Here is a 23,245-nt window from a genome sequence, read left to right as displayed (position 1 = left end):
TTTACCACAAATGATTCCCATCAAAGAGGTGTGCTATTGGGTACCTGGATTAGTGAGGAAGACTCCACCTGTTTCTTCTTCCTCCAAAATGACTCCTTATCTGTATTATTTCCTTCCTTTTGAACAAACCAAATCCTGCTACATCAAATGCATTATGAAAACCAAGGAAGATAATTCTTCCCAAAAGCAATTGTGACAGCCTTCCAACGTAACTGTGCATGGACAGGGGAACTTGTCTGTCAACCCAAAAGGCAATAAAACTTGCATATAGTCAGATCAACCGCAACTACTGGGTTCCTATGGGGGTATGAGGCAATATTCTAGGTCAGTATTTCTAAAATTTGAGCATGCATTGGACTCACCAGGAAGGCTTGTTAAAACACAGATTGCTGGGTTCTACTTTCAAAGTTTCTCATACAGTAGATCTGGGGTGGGGCCCGAGAATATGCATTTCTCACAAGCTCCCAGATGATGCTGATGTTGTTCTCCTGGACTGCACTTTGAGACCCACTGATCTAGATCTTTGAGAGCACAAGGTATTTGAAATTATTTCAGAAACCACAACATAACCTATTTAAAAGTACCAAGCAATACAAGGTAACATAATGGCCCACAAGAAGCTACAATGTAAGTGCTATATAAATTGTAGTGAGGAAGATCTCTGGAGAGATTCGAACAGGCTTCCAAACTTGGATAAGATTAAGATCATCAGAGAGGAAGGTGTAGGGCACTCTAGGATGGGGAAATGATTCAAGTTTAGGTAGGAACGTGCAGTCATCTTGACTGGAGAGTTACTGCTAGTTGGAGATAAGATTGGAGAGATAGGTCAGTGTCAGTTTGTGTAGTGCTTTCAATGCCATTATGTAAGGTGTACAGATTTTATGCAGAGTGTAGTATGTCTTCCATCCATACACTGTTTCCTTCTGCAGCATCAAGGTACAAAAATCTGTGCACCACATCACTGCTAGCATTTTAAACTTCTCAAAGTACTTTTCAGTTGAGATCAGGAAGAGAAGATATATCTCTGGTGTTTGATAAAGATACCAATTTAGACCAAAAGGTGGATTATTAGCCATCTGAATTTATATTTCCTAGGTTAAAAGGATGGAAAGGTGGCAACTTTCGGGTATCTCCTGAAATACTAAGCAAATCCTATTTGAATATGGATTTAAGTTGCTGATAGGAACAGGAAAAATCTTGGCTGTCTAGCTCAACTTTGGCCTTTGCCCCAAAGAGGGTCTCAAGTAGGCAATGCCGTGTACTAGACTGCAGTGGTTTTCAAGTTTTAAGATGCACAGCAGGAATCACTCGAGGACGTTGTTAAAAAGCAGATACTGATTCAGTATTTCTGAGAATTGTGCATTTCTAATGAATTCCCAGAGGATGTTGGTGGTGCAGAACACTCTGAAGCATGCTATCGTGGGACGTCCAAAACGCGATAGGGGCAACAGGCCCGCTGGCCATCTCCCCCGAAGGGGAAAGGAGGACAAATGCAGTCCTTGAAGGAAAGCCGGTCTCCTCGCCCTCCGAAGAGGGGGACGGTACTGGTGCGGAGACAGAGAGAAAAACGGCTGGAACAGAGCAGGGACAGGGACAGCAGCGGGGGCGGGGGCACCGCGGCGCGTCAGGTGCGCGTGTTCCGGTGATGGCGGTCCGGCGCGGCTCGCGGTGTGGGGGCCGCTGCGCCGCTCCTCCTGCCCGCGGCGTCTGCTCTTGCCCCGGGCGTGATCTTCGGCCTTTGGCAGCTCCCCTCGCAGCCCCTCAGCACGAGGCTGGGACGGCGGCAGCCGGGCCCTTGCCGCCCTGGCGGGCACCCATGCGGCCCGGCCCTGGCACTCGGGCTCCCGGAAGCGGAAGGGGAGTGCGGCCCGGCCGGGCGGCAGCGGCTGGCGCCCGAGGAGAGGAGGAGGAGGAGGAGGAGGAGGAGGAAGGGAAGAGCCGCTGGCGGCTCGGAGAGCAGTGGCGGCGAGAGGCGAGCCAGCCGGCGCCGGTGAGTGTGTGCAGGAGCTGGGGCCACGCGGCCGCTCGCGCCGGCCCCTGCCCCCCGGGTCCCCGCCCGCCTTCCTGCCGCGCTCACCTGTCCCCGCGCCGCCCCGCAGCGCCGCCCCGACCCGCGCTCGTGACCCCTGGTGCTCTCGGTGCCCTGCTCGCCCAGGCCTTGCCTTCGTCAGAGCCACCTTCTGACAGAACTACAGCTGCCCTCCCCCTGCTCCTCGCGTAACTGGTGGTGGGTGGGTTCCTACTCTCGAGATGATTTTGGAGAGGTGTTTTTGGTTTTGTTTTTTGTTTTTAATGTGTGTCCGGAGTTTCTCTCCTGTGAACCGCAGTTTCTCTCTACCACCCCCGGAGGGGATCCCGGTTTCTCTAGGCCACAGAGCCTTTCATTCATTTCCAGAACGTCGGTGTGAGGCAGCAGAAGACTAGCTGGAGGAGAAATACTTTGCTCCTTTGCTGCCCCCCCCTCCCCCCCTCAAGGGTGGTTTCGAGAAAATGGCTTATGGATGGCAGTAGTTTGCAGTTGTCACCATTCACTGTAATAGTTCCCTGGATTTTAACTGGAGAGGCCACTAAAAGTTATAGTCTTTCTCAGGCTATATTTGGGTCACATTTTAATATCCTTTGTGAGTAATGAGAATGTATCTCCAAGGCTAAGGGGGCCTGACCAATTATTACTTGAAAATATTGGGATACAGCGACCATAAACGTGTAAGAAAAAGAAAAATCAAGGTCATTGTGGGCATCTTACAGATATAAGAAAGAGACGACTAAAGATAATTAAGCAGAAGTTGAAAAGATGTGTCAAATGGATCGTCAGCCTAGTACATGAATATGTGTTCGTAAAAAAATTAACTACACCCCTTGTGGTAAAAATGATATTAATGATAATAGTAATCGCCACCATTTGATGACTGTTTATTAAGTGCCATCCCTGTAGTAAAATGCTTTGCATGTAGCATCTTATTATATCCCTCCAGTTCTTCAGATTTTATTTATTTTAAAGTATAGAGAGATGCATTATTTTCCTGCTAGTTGTGCTATCTCTTAATGGCAAAAAGGTTTTTGAAGAAGAGATGAGGTGAGAAATCAATTGGAAAGAACCAAATGAGATTTTTGTGTGATAAAAAGAACTAGATTTTAGTACTCCTGCCGTCACTATCTTGCTGGGGGTTCTGGGTAAGTTCATTGATTCATGCTGTTTTCTCATCTGTACAAACCTGGGAGTTGTGCTAAATTGTTTAAGGCTTATTTTAGCTTTTCCATGCTCACTAGCCATATATTATGCTCTTAAATAATTTAAGATGTAAGATGGTACATTTAAAATAGTTACATAAAGAAGTATTAGTAAAAGTATATCAAATATAACAATGTATAATTCTATAACTTTTGGTATAGTAATTCCAGTATTCACATTTTGAATGTAAAACAATAGGGTTATATTAGATCTCCTCAAATTGTTGAGATTTCTGTTAAACTTAACATACTTCAGAAACTGTATTTAGAATAAAGAAAATAGAGCATATTTTTACCAAAATGATGAGAAATGTGTCACCTTGCCTATCTCTTTGGTGTTTTGTTTAATAAAGGATATTTAAGCATTTAAATATGCACACATATCATCATCAACTTAATGGGTAGGTTCTAAAATGAGAAGAAATAATCAGTGAATCATATAATTTTTACTTTTTATTTGCCCACTGTCTGATTTCTTTAATTTGTGGTATCTGATTGATGCACATGAATGGCATTCAAAATAATGCAGTGGATTGGTGAAGAAACTGATTGAGAAGTATAGTTAATATCTTTATGGACATTTTTTTCTGAAATTGTAATTGAGCCTGAGTCATTGAAAACTTCTTTCAGCATATAAAGCTCTAGATAGTGATCAACATTACCACGCATAACAAGAAAGGCAGAAGAAAAGTTATTAAAATTTTTTTAAAATTTTATTATTTTTAAGATCAATTTTATTGATACATATTAATAAAGTATAAATCCATCCAAAGTGTACAATCAGTGGTATTTGGTATAAGTACATAGTTGTACATTTATCAATTCAGTCATTAATAGAGCATTTTAATTATTCCAACAATAATAATAAACAAAAACCAGACAAACCAAAAAAACTCATCACCTCTCTATCTCTCTATGCTTCCTCTCCTGTATATAGCTGCTATTCTGTTTCCGTCTCTCTAGCTTATTCATATTTATTTTGTAAAAACAGCCTTATATATGCAATACCACCTGTATTCTTATTTCACGAAGTTTCACTATATTACAGTCTCATGTTACAGTTATCAGCTTTCCTTCTAATAATATACATGTCCTTAGACTTTCCCTTTCAATGACTGTCATATACATATTATAGCTTCGCTAGATACAAACACTATGATGTCCTCTCACCATTTCTATTCATTTCTGTTCAAATCCAAAGATTTTACCCATAACCTTTTAACCAGTTCTGCACAGATTAAGCCTCAGCTTTCCATTCTCTACCCTCATTCTAATTTCTGGTGACCTATATTCTAATTATTAACTCCATGAGTTACACAGTATAATTAGTTCATAATAACACAATCATACAGTATTTGTCCGACTTGCTTCACTCAACATAATGTACTCCAGGTTTATCCATGTTGTCATATGCTTCATGACTTCATTTCTTCTTACTGCTGCATAGTAGTCAATCAATGGATGAATAGTCATCAGTTGATGGACACCAGGGTTTCCAGCTTTTGGCAATTTTGAATAACACTGCTATTATCATCGGTGTGCGGATATCTGTTCGTGTCAGTGTTCTCAGTTCTTCTGGTGGTATTGCCAGGTCCCACAGCAAGTCTACTTTCAACTTCCCTAGGAACTTCCAAACATTCCTCCACTGTGGCTTTAACATTCTACATTCCCAACAACAGTGAATAAGTGTTCCTATCTCTTCACATCCTCTCCAACACTTGTAGTTTTCTGACTTTTTAATATGGCCATTCTAATAGGTGTGAAATGATATCTCATTGTAGTTTTGAATTGCCTTTCCCAAATTGCTAGTGATGTTGAACATTTCTTTTCGTGCTTTTTGCCATTTGTATTTCTTTTTTGCACAAATGTCTAATAATTGGATAGCTTGTCTTTTTATTGTTGAGTTGTAGTATCTCTTTATATATCATGGATATTAAATCCTTATTGGATATGTGATTTCCAAATATTTTCTCTGATGGAATTGGCTGTCTTTTCCACTCTTTTGACAAAGTCCTTCAAGTTGCAAAAGTGTGTAATTTTGAGGAGGTTCCATTTATCTATTTTTTCTTTTGTTGCTCATGCTTTGGGAGTAATGTTTAGGAAACTACTGCCTACTCCAAGATCTTAAAGATACTTTCTTCTAGAGTTTTGTGGTGGTTGTTTTTATATTTAGATCTTTCATCCATTTTGAGTTAATTTTTGTGTAAGTTGTGAGATAAGGGTCCTCTTTCTTTTTTTTGGATGTGGATATCCTCTTCTCCCAGCACCATTTGTTGAATAGACTGTTGGTGGCCCAGCTGGAGAGCTTGAGAACCTTGTCAAAAATCACTTGACCATAGATGTGTGAGGGTCTATTTCTGAGTTCTCGGTTAGTTTCCATTGGTCAGTCTGTCTGTTTTTATGCTAGTACCATGCTGTTTTTACCATGGTAACTAAGTAATTTGCTTTGAAGTCAGAACCTGAGATTCCTCCAACTTCATTCTTTTTTGATAATTGACTTTTCAATTTCTGTAAAAAAGGCTGTTGGGATTTTTGTTAGGATTGTGTTGAATTTGTAAATCAATGTGAGTAAAATTGACATATGAGTGATATTTAGTCTTCTAGTCCATGAAAACGGAATCTCCTTCCATTTATTTTAGTCTACTTCAGTTTCTTTTGGCAATGTTTTGTAGTTTTCTGAATACAGTTGCTATATGTCCTTGGTTAAGTTATTCGTAAATAATTGATTCTTTTAATTGCTATTATAAGTGAGTTTTTTTTTTCTGATTTCCTCCTAGATTGCTTATCAGTGGGGTCTAGATACACTATTGATTTTTGTTTATTTATCTTGTATCCTGCCACTTTGTTGAACTTGTCTATTAGTTCTAGTAGCTTTCTTGTGGATTTCTCAGGGTTTTCTAAATATTGGATCATATCATCAGCAGGTAGTGAAAATTTTATTTCTTCTTTTCCTATTTGGGTGTCTTTTATTTCTTTATCTAGCCTAATTGTTCTAGCTAGAATTTCTCCACAATATTGAATAACAGTGGTGACAATGGGCATCCTTGTCTTGTTAAAGATCTCAGCAGGAACGCATTCAGTCTTTCACAGTTGAATACAATGCTAACTGTAGGTTTTTCATATATGCACTTCATCGTATTGTGAAAACTTCCTTCAATTCTTATAGAAAATGATGCTGTATTTTGTCAAACATCTTTCCTGCATTGATCGAGAGGATCATGTGCTCTTTCCTCTTCAATTTATTAATGTAGTTTATTATACTAATTGATTTCTTGTGTTGAACCACCCTCACATACCTGGGGTAAAAACCACTTGATTGTAGTGTATAATTCTTTTAATGTGCTTTTGAATTCTCTTTGCAAGTATTTTGTTGAGGATTTTTTCATCTATATTTATTAGAGATCTTGGTCTGTAATTTTTTTTTTCATAGTATCTTTACCTGGTTTTGGTATTAGGGTGATGTTGGCTTTATAGAATGAGTTGAGTAGCATTCTTTCCTGTTCAATTATTTGGAAGAGCTTGAGGAAGATTGGTATTAGGTTATCTTTGAATGATTGGTAGAATTCACTAGTGAAGCCACTTTGTCCTTGGCTTTTCATCTTTGGGAGTTTTTTAATGACTGTTTGAATCTCTTTACTTGTGATTGGTTTGCTGAGGTGTTCTAGTTCTTCTAGGGTTTTTGTAGGTGGTTCGTGTGTTCCTAGGAATTTGTCCATCTCATCTACATTGTCTAGTTTTTTTGCATACAGTTGTTCATAGTATTCTTAAAATATTTTGTATAGTTATTTCTTCTTGGTGAATTGTCTCTTTTACTAATTTATAATGACAGTCTTCATCCCACGTAATAGTTTTGCATTTAAAATCTATTTTGTCCAATACTGGGATTGCTACTCCAGCTCTTCTTTGGTTACTATTTGCATGACATATTTTTTCTACCCTTTCAACCTGGTTGTGTCCTTTCACTTTCAACCTAGTTGTGTTCTTTTGTCTGAGGCAAGTTTCTTGTAGACAGAATATAGATGGCTCATATTTTTTATCCATTGTATCAGTCTATGTCTTTTGATTGGGGAGTTCAAGCCATTAACATTCAATATTAATACTGTAAAGGCATTACTTACTTTGTCCATTTTATCCTTTGGCTTTCCATTGTCATATCTTACTATTGTCTGTCTTTTTACCGTTTAATTTACCCTTCCTAATAATCTTCATTTTTACACTCTTCTCCGAGTCTTTTACCCTTGTTTTTTCATTTCAGGCTGCAGCACTCCCTTTAGTATCTCTTCTAATTCTGGTCTTTTGGTAACGTATTATTCCAGGTTTTGTTTGTGAAGACTTGAAACTCACCCTCATCTTGAATGACAGTTCTGCTGGATACAGAATTCTTAGCTGGCAGTTCTTCTCTTTCAGTACATTAAATACATCATACCACCTTTCTTCTCTTCTCCATAGTTTCTGATGAGAGTTCATCACTTAATCTTTTTTTTTTTTTAAAGATTTATTTATTTATTTATTCTCCCCACCCCCACCCCGGTTGTCTGTACTCTGTGTCTATTTGCTGCGTCTTCTTCTTTGTCCACTTCTGTTGTTGTCAGCGGCACGGGAATCTGTGTTTCTTTTTGTTGCGTCCATCTTGTTGTGTCAGCTCTCCATGTGGACGGCACCATTCTTGGGCAGGCTGCACTTTCTTTTGCCCTAGGTGGCTCTCCTTACGGGGCACACTTCTTGCACGTGGGGCTCCCCTATGTGGGGACACCCCTGCATGGCAGGGCACTCCTTGCGTGCATCAGCAGTGTGCATGGGCCATCTGCGCATGGGTCAAGGAGGCCCAGGGTTTGAACCGCGGACCTCCCATGTGGTAGACGAATGCCCTAACCACTGGGTCAAGTCCGCTTCCCATCACTTAATTTTATTAAGGTTCCTGCAAATGTGATGCTTTGCTTTTCTCTTGGTGCTTTCAGAATCCTCTTAATCGCTGATATTTGTCATTCTGACTGTGTCTCAGAGTATGTCTATTCAGAGTTATTCTGTTTGGGGTGTGTTGTCCTTCTTCCATATTGATATTTTTCTTACATAAGGGTTGGGAAGTTTTCAGCCATTATTTCCTCAAATATTCTTTCTTTCCCTTTTCCATTCTCTTCTCCTTCTTGGACACTGGTAACACGTGTGTTTATGCATTTTTTTCGTGTCTTCATTCAATTCCCTGGGAGTTTATTTCACTTTTTGCATTCTTTTCTCTTTCTGTTCTCCTGTCTTTTGCAGTTCAGATGTTCTGTCCTTGAACTCACCAATTCTGTCTTCAAACAATTGACATTGTTCCCTGAACTTAGCTTTATTTTTTATTTTTTTAGGGTAGGCAAGGGAGTAAAGAAGAAGCAAGAAAAGAAAAACAGTAATTGATGGCATAAAAGAAGTTAAGGACATGCCTTAGGGTAAGCAAGGGAGTAAAGAGTTTATTAAGAAACTAGTACAACAAAATAGTACACAATCTGAGACAGATTGCAGGTATGCTGCAGGGAGAGATAAGCCTTCGCTTTACTTTTATATTAAGGAATGCAGACATTTTATATATATATTTTTGGTAGGACATTAGGACTCAGAGTCAGCTTTTCAAATTCCTAAAGACAATTTAGCATCTAGGAGAATGTTCAGTGCATTAATGGCTCATATTAAAATTGAAAATATTTGAGCTATTATGAATCAATTAAAACATAGCTAAAAGACAATAATGGAAAAACACTAATCTTTCATATTGCTAGAATAGCAATTTTTTTTGGTAAGAATTCCTGGTAAATTGAGTCAAACCAGTTTAAAAAGCACATTTTCAAAGATGGTGAAGCAGAACTGCACTTACTGATAGCTACCTGGCCAATAATTCCTTAGTGTGATGGTAGTTTATTTACTTATTTCTCTCTTTATAGAGCTGCCCTGGGCAAAATTAGGACATTTTTATAATTTGTCTTTTTCCCAGCCTCCTCTTTTCTTGTTTTTTTTTTTCCCTCTCAAGCTTGATTAACCTTCTTCCCTATTAACCTGCTCCCTTCACTTGTCCCTTGCTCCTTCCCCAAAAGGGCAGGTTAGGTAAAAATTATTATTTTTTTTTACATTTACTGATTAATTTTAATTCCACCTTAACATGTTCAAGTTTGCTCTCAACCAGCCTTTTGATGGTATGTCCTTTATCTGTAACTATGAGATAATACAGGATAAATAACGTTTTCAATTTTTTGAAAAATCTGTGTATGGTGTGTACTAGAAGGTAAGGAGCTCGTTTTTCCTCCCTCTTGGAAGAACAGGGAAAGTCTGATCCTTCTTCATTTCTGGCTTTTACCATATCTGAAGGCTTTTCCTAGTGCTGTTTTTATCTGAGCAAAGTTTAACTATTTCCTCCATCTCTACCCTACCCTCCAGTTCTTTTGCCTTCCCTGTACCTTACTTTCCTACACTCTTACATTCTCAAATGAAGATTTCCACATAGATAATTTGTATGGACTGAAATCATCACCATTTAAAAATTCATATTACCCCACACCTTCCAAGTTTTTAACATTTTTTGTTAGGGGATTTCTGAAAAAGTATTATCACTGAAACACTATTGTTAATAGAAGTATCAATCTACATTTATTTTTCACTTATGAGGCAGGTGTACACAGAATAACAAGTTTGCAAAGAGGCATACGGCTTATGTTCAGTTTTGCCCAGAATGTCGTGATTTAAAGATTCATTCTAGGAATTGGATTTTTGAAGCTATTGATGGCGCAAATTTGTTATGCTTTGACACTTTGCCCTCCCATATTTTTACCAAGTGTTATTGTTTTTACTTTTGTGTATGAACATTTCTATTGCAAAGGGACCATTCCACCATTCTCTGTTTGCTATCCATATGAAAAATCTTGTAGGTGACCTTTGTTTTCAGTATCTACTCTCCCAGATGCTTTGATGTCTGATAATTCTTGTAACTTTTTGACTCACCTGATTTGGTATACACCCCCATCCTCATCAGCCCCTTAACATTTATTAATGAAAGTATCTGTGCAAACCTCACACCAATTACTCATTACCATCCTGATGTTATAAAATATTAGAGCTTCTGCAAATTGAGGAGGCAGTTTTTTGGGCCTCTAAGGCAATTGACCACCTTTGTTTGTGCAAACAAATAGTTTCTCTCTGAAACCCATTGTCTCAGGAATTGGCTTTTAAGGAACATTGGGAAAACCACATCTGCTTTTGTTCGGTAACATTCTTGGGGAACACAGCGGCAAAACCATAATTCTGTGCTTTAATTATACATTCTTCATTGCCTTTTGAAATCAAGTCCTCATTTTTCTCCCATACTTCATTCCATAGCTCACCAGTCCTTCTGCTTTTACTTTAAAGAGAATTAGGTTAGGGGCTTTAGTTCAATCATTCTATTTTTGATCAAATCTCTATTTTTGGTTCTCTACTTAAAGAGATCCCATGCCAACATGTGGAAATACAACCTCATGATAGGAGCTGAGGTTTCTCATCTCGGACAATTGGGATATAGTTAAATTGTCACTATTTTAATGATCAGGACCAAACATTCTGGAGTTTGTATGACTGGAAGTAAAAGTCATCTTTAAGTTTCCCTTCCTTCTCTTTCCTCTTTTCCTACCCCTTTAAGTTACCCTCTTTAGAGATTCTTACCATTTGCCAGATAATTTCTCATTTGAGTATGACAACAATCCCATGAGATATTTTTATCCCCATTTTACAGGTGGCTGAACTGAAACTTGTAAAGAAACTGAAACTTGGAAAGCTGATAAGAGGCTAAGCCATAATGTGACCCCAATTCTGCTCTTTTTAACCTCTGAGCAAGATTGACTTCCTACTCTGTTGATAATATCTGAATACCTATGTGATGTGTTAAAATTAGATTACCCTGTGAGGTAATTTTTAGAGGCAGCTATAGCCCAGTATTTTAGGTGGAATTATTTAATTGCTGCATCTGACCAATTTTCTGAGTAGAATAAAACCAGAAGTCAAATAGCTTTCTAAATATGTTTTAAAGTATATGTCTGTAACATTAGATTTTCTAAATTCAATTGTAAGGTTTAAATTTAATATTTTCATCTAATATATTAACTATTTTTTCTTGGCCCTGTGGGGAGAAATTTTTGGTTTGCTTGAAAACTTGTCCTATAAATTGTTGATTGTATTCTTTCAGACATAGAAATGTTTAAAAAATGTTAATGGCATTTTATAGTTCTGAAACATTGGGGTTTTCCCTGTCATCCCCAAATTTCTTGCATCTATATGCCACACATTACTTTTTATCATATAGGTTAGATTTGATGGTGGTGGTGGTGCTGCTGCTGGTATTGATCTAGATATATCACTGAAATGCTAATCTCATTTTGGATGCTATGTTTGCAGTGTAGTCCTAATGACTGTAAATGTAAAGTAGTATTTTTCTTGATTTTAAGCCAATGAGTGACTGGGATTTGACTCATGGATGACTGACCTCTGCTGTTACCTAATAATATTATTGACAGAAACTACTATTTTGCTGAAACATTAGGAAGCCACCCTAGAGTCATAGCCTTAGCAGCATTATTGACTTTGGCCATATTTCAGAACATTTTGTTGTACCACATTTAATTCTGTTTGAAACCTTCTTCTGGAAAATGTATTTGATCATTTGCCTTTAGGGTAGCAGCTCCTTTACATAGCCATTTTGAATTTTGTTTCTACTTAGAAGCAAAGGTGTGGCCAAGGAGATCACTAGTGAGCCTTTAAATTAACTTAAAAAATTAGAGTAGAAACAAATAACATTGGACAATCTAACAATTATTGGCCACAGAAAAGGTGACCTTAGAAAATACAGTTTGTTTGTGTGTGTATGTTTAGTCTATAAGGGGAATTTTAATGTAATGATTTTGATATATTTTTCACATCTTCAGTATGTGATAGTTTGCTGTTGCTGTGATAAGCAGTTTGCTTAATAAACTTATAACTTGCCCTTTATTTCTTCTCTTGGAGAATGGTACTTTTCTTCACCCAGTCCCTAAGCCAGAAAGTGGGGAACCATTCTAGAATCTGCCCTTTGCTTCTGATTGATCAAGTGTTTTCAGCTTCGTAAGTTCTTCTGAATCTGCCATTTTCATGTGTCTCCTGTTCTAAGTGTCACTTTCTCCCCTCCCCCACACCTTTTATACAATACCATTTTGGGGCACTTACCCTGTCCCTTATCATGTCTCACGTGGGTAACAGAAAATCTAGTTTATTGAAGGTAGTCAGTCTTGGTGCTTCACCTAACCACCCAAGTCCATCCTTCAGAGTGATGCTATTATTCCTAAAACACAAATTTGATAATGTCATTCTTCTGCCTAAAACCCTTTAGTGGTTTTCCACTGTGTTCAGGGTGAATTTGAAACTCTCTGGCATGATTTAACAATGGTTTTTAAACCGATGATCAATTTTATTTGTTGGCCATTAAAATCAGTTTAGTGGGCTGTGACCAGCAGTATATATTTTTATTAAGTGAAATAAAATAAATTAAAGTAAAAATATTGAAGTGTATCACATGCAATAAGCGGAAATACCATTTCAACTTTTCCAGCTATTCATATATTAATGTGTAGACTGGCTGGCACAGCAAGCTAACACAATGAGGTGACGCAACCAAGAGACACAGCACGGAAACACAATGAGAGACAAAATCAAACAGGGAGTGGAGGTGGCTAAGTCAATTAGGCACCTCCCGCCCACGTGGGAGGTCCTGGATTCCATTTCCAGTGTCTCCTAGAAATAGAGGACCAGTACACAACAAATGGACACAGCAAATACAAACAACGAGGGGATGAGGAGAAATAAATAAATAAAATGAATCTTTAAAAAATGAAGGTTATATACTTACACCATATAGTGACTCCAGTGATTTCAGCTTACTTTAGGTTTTCCTGGTCTCCTTTCATTCCTTTGCTATCTGTTCCCTTTGTCAGAAGAGCCTTCTTTATCTAGCTAACTCCCAGGCTTCTCTTTCTCTAGGAAGTTTTTCCTGGTGGCAACTTATCATAAGAAATACCTTTTATAATACATCCCAGTATAAACTTAAATATTCTCATTACTGAAAAAAGTTCCATGAGCCTCTGTTTATTTACCCTTACTATATGAGATGTGCTCTTGCCCCCTTACCTTCTCTCTTAGCTTTTTTGCATACTATTGATCTTGTCCATTTACTAGTCTGTCTCATTTGAGCATAGGGTCTGTCTCTTTTCCTATACCCAGTGCTGTCACATAGTATGTTCTCAATAAATGTTGATTGAAGTAATGAATATGGACCATACATATAATTTAGAATTCTTTATAGTGTTATTATTTTTTAAGCTTGAACTGTAGAAACTAACTTTTACAATTGACTCTCTTAGTGGTTTCATTACAGGAAGATAAGTGTTTTCTTAAAACATCTTAAACTAAAATTTGCTTCTATTTTAAGCTCTATTTTCTGTTTATCAGTTACGATTAGAGACTTCTAGCCTCACGAGTCTCATCATGATGGATATTACATTGCATCCTGTCACATTAGTGATCTCAGAATCTGTTTTCATTTTTTGATTTGTATTCAGGGAAGTTTGATGAAGCCTAAGTGCTGGACACATAATGCTAATTTGATTTTATGGGGCCTGGGTTTCAAAAGAGAGAAGTTTCAGGTGAAATGATAATGCAAAGTTTGGGGTTGGGGGTAGGGTGGAATATGAATCACAGAATCAGGTAGGATTGAATCAACTTTTCTTTTTCTTTCTGAATTCAAAATGTTTGTTATTGGCATTTTCACAGAATATTTAACTGCTCACCATTTCTATCTTTGTGAGAGATCATTATTTGTTAAACCACCAATAGGGCCTCATGGAGAACTGTTATTGAGGACAGATCCATTTGTTGGGATGTAATTAAAAAACAAAGAATGAATCAAGATAAACCTTCTAAATGCAAGTACCAGAAAAATTACAACACATCTCAGTGAATTTGCAAGAGGTAAGCCTGTATTAAGGGATATGGTATTTATTATTATTATTTGGGAAGATACATAGTATGTATGTGAAGTGAGTCAAGTCCTGTATTTAGATGCACTTACTAATTGTTGATTAGCAAAAAAAAAATTGTAATTATTTTATGTTTACTTAAAATTTTTAATATTTAACTCTAACTAAACATATTTTCTTAAATGAGACTTTCTCCATAGGGGGAGAATTTATAAATAATATGAGTTTCAGAAACATCTTTCTGAATTGTAAATCTCAAGTGACTTTAATTTATGAAGTTTCTGCACTGTGTTTTAAACAATATTGACTTTAAAAGCATTTAATATCTTATAAGTGTAGAATATAATGATAAAGAAAGGCTTAAATTAAGCATTTTGTTTATAAGTTTGTCAGTGTGTGATTATACCCCTATACTACTTGTTTTTCCATTGGTTGAAAAAAATGTAGATGTGTTGATGGATAAACTTAAAAGAACACATAAATATGTACGTTAAATGTGAACGTATTCTTTCTCAGTACTCCTTCCTCCTTCAGCCCAGTGATAACCACTGTTAACAGTCTGGTGAGTGTGTTTTCTTACAGACTTTAATTCTGTACATATACAGAATTTATACAGAAATTACTTACACATATGTTTTTTCTATCAAAAACAGAATCAATTATACACAGGCTATTTTATAACTTTCTTTCACCCCCAATATTTAATTATGAAAATTTTCAAACAGAAGAGTTAGATAAATTTTATAGTGGAATACCTGAATACCCACCACCTAGATTCTACAACTATTTTACCCTACCACTTTATCACATATCTGTGTGTCCAATCTTCATTCCTTCTTTTCTCTTTTCTTTTGATCCATTTCACAGTAAATGGCAAGCATCCATACAACTTTCCCTCCCAAATACTTCAGCACATGTATCACTGAATTTAATTTTTGTTTACAGGGTATTTTGTTTTCGTTTTTATTTTTGTTTTAAGGTAGGATTATATGCCATGAAATGTACCAGTCTTCAGTATACATTTGCTGAGTTTGGACAGCTATGTACTCCTATGTGATTCAAACTCATATCAAGATATAGAGCTTTATTAATCAGTACCTCAAAAAGTCCTTCTTTCTCCTTCCTTGTCTATCCTGCCTTCCCACAACAGACAACCAAGGTTAAGTTTTCTCCCCACAGAGATTTTCTTTGTGTAACTTGCTTTTTTTCACTCAAAGAACATTGTGAATACCACATGCAAATATATTTCTCCCTTGCCCCCCTTTTCTTCTTAATTGCAGTAGCTCAGAAATCTACAGATGTGTTATAATTTAGGTGCCATATTTTGTAATTACAGAAGGCACTTAATGGAACATCCTTGTATGGGAACATTCATGAATACTTTCGTAGGTATTATTAATACTAGAAGTAAACTGCTGAGTGAGAGAGTTTTATGTTTTGATAGTGTCAAATTGCCCTTCAAAAAGAATTATATCAGATTATATGCATACCAATAATGCGAGAGTGTTCTTTCCCCTATTCCTCTCAACATTGGATATCATCAGTCTTTCTAAAAGTTTTTCAGTACAATGGTTTAAAAATATACCCGGTTAGTTCATATTTTCATAATTTGTATTAGTAGATTTGCCATTTTCTTTTCTTTTCTTTTGTTGCTTGCCTCTTTATATATTTACTTTGCTTGCTTCTCTTATCAGTCAGTCATATGTTGTATTATTTTCTCCAGGGGTGCATGTATCTTTTTACTATGTTTTGTATGTCATAAATTTTAATCTTAATGTGACTAAATATGGCTTGTGGATTTCATGCTTGTTTGGGAAGGTCTTCTTCACTCTAAGATTATAAATCCAATTGATGTTTTACTCTAATAAGCTTGGTTTTTATTTGGAATTTGGGAGAGAAATTGCTGTGAACTGAGGGGCCAGAAAAAATTTCATAGGAGAGTGAGACTCAAATTGACCTTCAAGTATAAGTTGAATTTAAATAGAGTAAGCAGAAAATAGGGATATTTCAGTGGGAATAGGAGATGGAATATACTTTTCATATTCATGGAACAGTAATAAGACCCATTTGGCTGCGATTAGGGAGTCATTAAAAAATTCTTAAGTTGTAGGTTTGGCTAGATTCTTTTTTAATTATTTTGGCTAATTTTTCTGACTTCCTAAAACCTGCATTCAGATTTTATAGTTTTCTGTCATATAGTAATTTCCTATCATTTTCTTTTTATGGTGATGTGAGAGTTCTTGTGGAAAATATGTGGTCAAATATATTTGTCTGAAAAGGAAAGGTGGCATCCCACTAGAATAATTTGGACATTGTAAATATTTACTCAGTGTAGTTTATTGGAGTTGAATTATAATTTCTTAAAAGTCTGTGCTGTAGTAATTTACATTGTTTTGAAGTTGGACACCATACTCAAGTGTAGTTATTGGATAGCAATCCTAAAAAATGTTGAAGTACCAGTATGTCCACTAGTTACAGCAGAGTTTGAGTTATGAGCTCCCCATTTAATATACAAATTAGTATGCTGGAATCTCTAGCTAACGAAAGTATTTTACAAATGTTGCCCTTGCTTAAGACCAAGTAGTAGCAGTGTATTCAGTTCAGTTGTTGCTTAGGATGTGTAATAGTTTCTGTTCAGTCATAAGCCACGCCTGGTGGATATTAATTGACTGCAATCCTGTAACTCTACCAGTTCCGTGTTTGTGGTTATAATCTGATTTGGAGCTCTTGGAAGACCACTGTTTTCTTCTCTACAACCCAATTATAAGGATTATGTGGCATTGATATTTACTAAACAGGTATATATATTTTTATCATTCAAGATCCTTTTTGTTCATTGGTTTATTTTTATATTCTATGTTCCTGCTCTTTCAGAGCTTGTCTATGTTTACATACAGGAAAGACTGAAACATTTTTAAGTATACTCTTCACTAATATTTTCTGTTATGAGGGATCTCTTTTAGTGAAGGGAAATTTGTTATTCCTTCGTAGAGAATAATACAAATGGAGTTCATAAAATGAATGAGTATTTGCTAGTTTCTTTTGCTGGCTTGTGTGCTTTTCTGCTTCTAATGTTAATAAATGTAGAAATAAATAATGAAATCACTCTCTCCTATGCAGTTACTGGAATTATTTTGTTTTTTTAGTCTGAATGCAACTGAAACATTAAAGAAAAAAGGAGACATCTAAGTTAATTATATTAAACATGTTGAGAGACAAAGTCTTAATCATTGATAGTTGGCAAGACTGTAAAAAATGATTCTTTTGAGCGTTTGTCTTTTTAGCTGTGTAGATAGTTTACCATTTGTAGTTGAGCTCCTCTAGATTTTTAAAGTAATGATGCCTAGCAAATTAAACAACATGCTTTTTTGGTAACTTTACTAATTTTAATAGGTCTTTAAATTTTCTAATTAAATTAGATAATGAAGTTCATCTTTTCTTTTTTCAAGGCTTAGCCACTGTTGAATTTTCGAATTCGTATACAAAGACTAATTTAATCATATCTGATTTTAACAATTTGGTGGGGTTGCATTTGAGTTCTTGTCCTTTTTTTTTTTTCTCCTGCTCTGTTATTTATAGTTTCTAGGAAAGATAGGGTAGGGACTTTCCTTTAAAATTAAATATTCCTTAATTTTTTCCCATTGTTCTGGTGGCTTTATGGTTTTGAAGAGCTCTTCAACTGATGATCAATTACTTGTTTTTAAAAAAGATTTATTTATTTCTCTCTCCTTCCCCCCCGTTGTCAGCTCTCTGTCTGTTCACTGTGTATTCTTCTGTGTCTGCTTGCATTCTTGTCATGCAGCACCAGGAAACTATTGCTTTTTTTATCGTGTCATCTTGCTGCGTCAACTCTCTGTGTGTGCGGCGCCACTCCTGTGTGGGCTGTGCTTTTTTTGCACGGGGTGGCTCTCCTTGCAGGGTGTACTCCTTGCGTGTGGGGCACCCCTACGCAGGGGACACCCCTGTGTGGCATGACACTCCTTGTACGTGGCAACACTGCGCTTAGGCCAGCTTACCACATGGGTCAGGAGGCCCTGGGTACCGAACTCTGGACCTCCTATATGGTAGGTGGATGCTCTATCAGTTGAGCCACATCCGCTTCCCCAATTACTCTTAAAACAAAGTAGTCTGGGTTATAAGCTGAAAACCTAAGAGTCATCTATAACTCTTTCCTCTGTAACCCCTATATCCAATCAGTAAGACTTGCTTGGTTAATAACTATGTACGTCTTCAGTTGGTCCCTTCTCCAAAACTAATTTTGGCTTTTGTATTCTCATCCTTCTAACTGTCTTTAATTTTCTACTCTGCACTGCACAATACTCTACTCTGCACAATAATTTATCTAAAATACAAATCTCATCAAGTTAATTGCCTGCTTCATAGCTTTTCAATGCCTGCTTATGAAACCTTAGTATTCTAACATGAAAGGCACCTTCATGTCTTTCATGAGACAGCCCATTATTTCTCACCACTCACTCTTAATGAACTACTTTCTTATAACTCTTGGTCTCCTTTGTATTTGCAGTATCTTTGTTACTTTTCTTTGCTTTAATAACTTTTACTTATCTTTTAAGGTTGAAGTTAAGTTTCACCTCCTTCAGGAAGTTTTGCTTGAACACTGATTTAGCTAATCCCCAACTTCTGTGCCTCCAGTAACATCCTGTGTACATTTCTAGAATTTACGTATCATATTAAACTCTTTTTATTGACTTTTCTGCAGTAGACTGTTAGCTCCTTTAAACAGAGATCATTGTATCTATAGTGTCTAGTGTGTGGCTGTTACATAGTGGAGACTGAGTGAATACTTGTTGAAATGAGTGAGTTCAATGCATTACTATAACATTGATGTCTTCGTGATACTCCATGGATCAGTGGTTCCTAGACACCAGTCAGCTGTATCAGAAACACTGGAGAGCCATTAAAATTTTTTATTGGTTTTGAGCTTTGCTCTATAAAGAATTTTGATTAAATGGGTCTGGAATGGGACCTGGGAATATGTATTTTTTAAAAAATCCTTCAGTTGATTCTGCTTTGCCTGAAGATTTTAGAACCATTGTCCTTGTTATTAGATATTACATTGTATTTTATGTGATGGGCACCACCTAGATCTTATACAATAATTATTGTTTAAGCTTTAGTGGTTTTTCTCATTTTGATATATTTCAAGTTGTTTTTTGTTATTACATCCATGCAAGTATCCTAAGTGCTTCATTGGGTGGTCTGGTGGCAGTTTGTTAAAAATCAACTGAAAAATCCCAATTACACTGTAGTCTTCCTGAATTGATAGTAATAAGACTAGTTGAGCTTTATTTAATGAATGTTAACATTTTTGGCAATTCATAATTACTTTTCATCTTTATTACAGTTTTAAAATGATTTTTAAAAACTGTGGTGTAACATACATGAAATACACAAATCTTAAGTGTACAGCTCAGTGATTTTTTTTTACACACAAACACACACACACACACACGTGTGTATATACATATATACCCATGAAGCACTACCTGGGTCAAGATATAGAACTTTTCTAGTATCTTAAAAGTTCCCTTATGTTCCATTCCAGTAAATACATACCCCTATCACCAAAAGACAGTAAATATTTGATTTGTATGATCATCAGTTAGACTTATGATTAAAACTACTAAATATTTTTGTACATATCTTTTGGCTGATATGTACATTCATTTCTCTTGTCATATATACATGCTATTACTGGGTTATAGGACACCCTTGTGTTTAACTTCAGTAGATGAGGCCAATTTACACTCTTGATAGCAATTCACAATGAAGAATTGAAATTACTTGAAGTTTATGGTGAAATTTGAATATCCTGGAACTTCTTTGTTTTCCAAAATTTTTATATTGTCAAAAGAATAAAATATATAAAGAAAACTCAGTATCATTTTATAGTTCCTAGAAAAGCAGTTTTGTTTTAGTCAGATAACTTAATGACTTTTCCTACCTAAGTAATTTTTTCCCTTTTCCCTTTCCTTAGGATCATCTTCCCTTGTGGGTTGGCACGCAGTTATAGGACTGCAAAATGGGTCTCCGGATTCACTTTGTTGTTGACCCACATGGTTGGTGCTGCATGGGTTTGATTGTCTTTGTCTGGTTATACAATATTGTTATAATTCCCAAAATTGTCCTCTTTCCTCACTATGAAGAAGGACATATTCCAGGCATATTAATAATAAGTAAGTTTCTAGATCTTTATTTATTTCCTTGTACAATTAAAGTTTTTTTAAATTGTGAATGTTTTTGGAATATTGTGCTACCATGATAACCTCCCTTTTAATATTCATGGTATTAATATTATTTACTAAATTATGGAAGTTTTTAAAAAGAATGGCATTTTATATATTTTCCAGGGTCAATTAAATGTTGTGTGTGTGTGTATAAAATACATATAAAGGCCATTTTATTTAACAAAAATCTGACACAACAGTGATAATTTCTATGTGTCTGTGTGTTTTTTATATTTCTGTTTTGTTTTTAACTACAAGTGTGGAAGGAGTTTTTAGAATGGAGATGGCATACATTAATAGAAAGGAGAAATAATTATAATTATGGATTATAATATTGATTCTGATAGCACTTTGAACTTCTGGCTAACTTTTCTGTTATAGTCCACTGATGATGACTTGCTTATGATTAGAATAATAATAATAAAACTAATATTGTTGTAGTAGTTGGGCTTCTCAAGAGAAATAGAACTAACGGTATATATATATAAAATAGGAATTGGCTCATGTGACTGTGGAGATTAGTAAAAATGAATTCTCTAGGGCATGCTGCAAGGAATTGGGAACTCCAATGAAGCTTTTGATGACTTCACCAGCAGAGGCTAGCTGGCTGAAATAGAGTTAGAAAGTCTTCTTTTGGACTGCTCGATCATCAGTTCTCCCTATTTCAGACCTTCAAATGATTGGATGAGGCTTCTCTCATTGCTAAGGGCAATCTCTGTTGATTTTAGATGCAGTCAGTCATAGGTGCAATCAAGGGTCTAATAATTTAAATCCTCTAAATACCCTCACAGTAACAATCAGGCCAGTGTTTCCTTGACCTAACAACTGTACACCATAACCTAGCCAAGTTGACACATGAACTTAACCATTACAACTCAGTTCCAGAGTGAGCATTCAAACTAAGTTTTCTATTACATGTGCAGTGTTTCTTCTTTTTCAACAAAATGCCTATGTTCTTGTTAATTTAAGATGTAGAACTGTGGTGACTGAATCTATTTTCCCTCTGTTATTTTTCTGGTTATTGATTTCAAAATGCAAAAAATTCTAGATTGTTTATTCTCAAATTAAATATCTGAAGATCCATCAAAAGGAGCAATTGAACTTCACTAATTCAGAGTAACTTTGAAGATAGCCAGGTAAAGTTGATGAAAAGATTTACTTATAGAATATTTTTAAAAATGCTTACTGGTAGGGAATCCCTGTTAATAAAGCATCTTATTTATAATGAGCCTATTTATTATGCAGAATAATACTTAAAATTAGTATATTTAAGGCAGTTCTCTTGGCAATATTATTTTGTAAGTGAAATGAATTAGTCATTTAATTTTTTATCTTATCTTTTGAAAACTATATATCCTGCTGGTATTAATTAAATATACATTTTAAACTTTAAATAAGCTTTTGATAACATGTTTTTGAGGGTAAATGACTAATTTATTTAATTAATTTATTTCTTTTTAAGTATTCTATGGCATTGCCATATTTTGTCTGATTGCCTTATTGAGGGCCTCAATAACCGATCCAGGAAGACTCCCTGAGAACCCTAAGATCCCACATGGAGGTATCGTACTCTTCAGATTTATTAGTTTTAATGAAACCAGAATTATTTTCTTAGTATATTTCATTGCCTTTAATATATATATGTTATATAAAGTCACTTAACACACTTTCAAATATGCTCAGTTTTCATTACTAGGCTTCTCTATTTAAAATTGTAAATTCTACCCAACTCTTCACATTCCCCATCTCCCTGGTTCTCCTTTTCAGTTTACTTGGTTGTCTCTTTCCTCCCACTCTAGATCTATGTAAGCTCTATGAGGGTGCAGATTGCTTTATTTTAATTTGTTCAGTGTTGCATCCCTAGTGCCCAGAAGAGGCTCTGTCATTTAATACATGCTGGAAAAATATTTGTTGAATAGTTTTATAATAGTCTGAGCAATTATATTTTAATTTAATAAACTAATTTTATTGATAGTGCTGTTTACCCCAGGACAACATATATATAATATTCCTTGGAGTAAATATTTGTAGTATTATTGATACTATTGCTTATATATTTTTTAAGTTTTAACAATTCAATGAAAAAATTTTAAAGCCTTTTTTTCTAGTGCCAATTAAAGGTAATTTTTGAACAACTTGTTGCATAGTAACCATTCAGAGCACAGAAATTAATTGAAAATGCATTGCTTATTTTATTACTTACCGGATATAATACAGCCTTATTTTATCTTTTGCCTTTTTGAGTCTAACTTTTCAATTATTTGATAGTAGCTTTGAGAATTCGCTGCACTTTTTTCTACTAAGAAATTTATGTATCTGTGCTGTGCATTGTAGAACCAGAATGCTTTTTATAGAATTCAATGATTCTCACACTTGATGTATATTAGAATGACATGGAGAACTTTTAAAAATCCCAGTTCCCAAGTCATACCCTGTATTGATTAAATCAGAATGTTTGGTGGTAGGGACCAGGTATCTGTATTTTTTAAAGATCCCAGGTAGTTCCAATTTGCTTGCTACAAATTGTGAAACTAGTTTGCGACAAGACACTTACTTAATAGAGACTCCTTTGGATTCCTGATTATTGTTTTTTGAGACTCATCATTTAGGAGGTTACTTGACTTTGCAAGTTTAGAGATTAAATAGGGAGGATATGGCACTTGCATTTGTGTAACAGTAGAGGTTTCTGAAAACTATGTAAAGTATTTAATTTTTATTAATGTATTAGTCAGGGTTCTCTAGGGAAACAATCAATAATAGATA

At 35.8% G+C, this 23,245-nt stretch overlaps 1 protein-coding gene across 3 annotated transcripts in view; it reads left to right on the top strand.

Annotated features, from left to right (window-relative positions):
* The first annotated feature begins 1,789 nt into the window (after positions 1 to 1,789).
* ZDHHC21 (zinc finger DHHC-type palmitoyltransferase 21) overlaps positions 1,790 to 23,245 on the top strand; it is an 86,495-nt gene continuing 65,039 nt past the window's right edge. Inside the window, exons 1-5 of one of the 3 annotated variants that reach the window (XM_058301880.2) lie at positions 1,904 to 1,990; positions 8,580 to 8,660; positions 14,092 to 14,226; positions 20,233 to 20,431; positions 21,945 to 22,043. In XM_058301880.2, coding sequence (XP_058157863.1) covers positions 20,278 to 20,431; positions 21,945 to 22,043 — 253 coding nt within the window. In that variant the 5' untranslated portion in view covers positions 1,904 to 1,990; positions 8,580 to 8,660; positions 14,092 to 14,226; positions 20,233 to 20,277. Of the gene's footprint in view, positions 1,991 to 8,579; positions 8,661 to 14,091; positions 14,227 to 20,232; positions 20,432 to 21,944; positions 22,044 to 23,245 lie in introns of all 3 variants that reach the window. The other 2 variants (XM_058301881.2, XM_071216739.1) reach the window with 2 other exon arrangements.

This window comes from Dasypus novemcinctus, chromosome 8, assembly GCF_030445035.2.
Source record: "Dasypus novemcinctus isolate mDasNov1 chromosome 8, mDasNov1.1.hap2, whole genome shotgun sequence".
Lineage (NCBI taxonomy): Eukaryota > Metazoa > Chordata > Mammalia > Cingulata > Dasypodidae > Dasypus > Dasypus novemcinctus.
The sequence above is the reverse complement of the archived record's forward strand: the minus strand, read 5'-3'. Positions and strand labels throughout refer to the sequence as shown.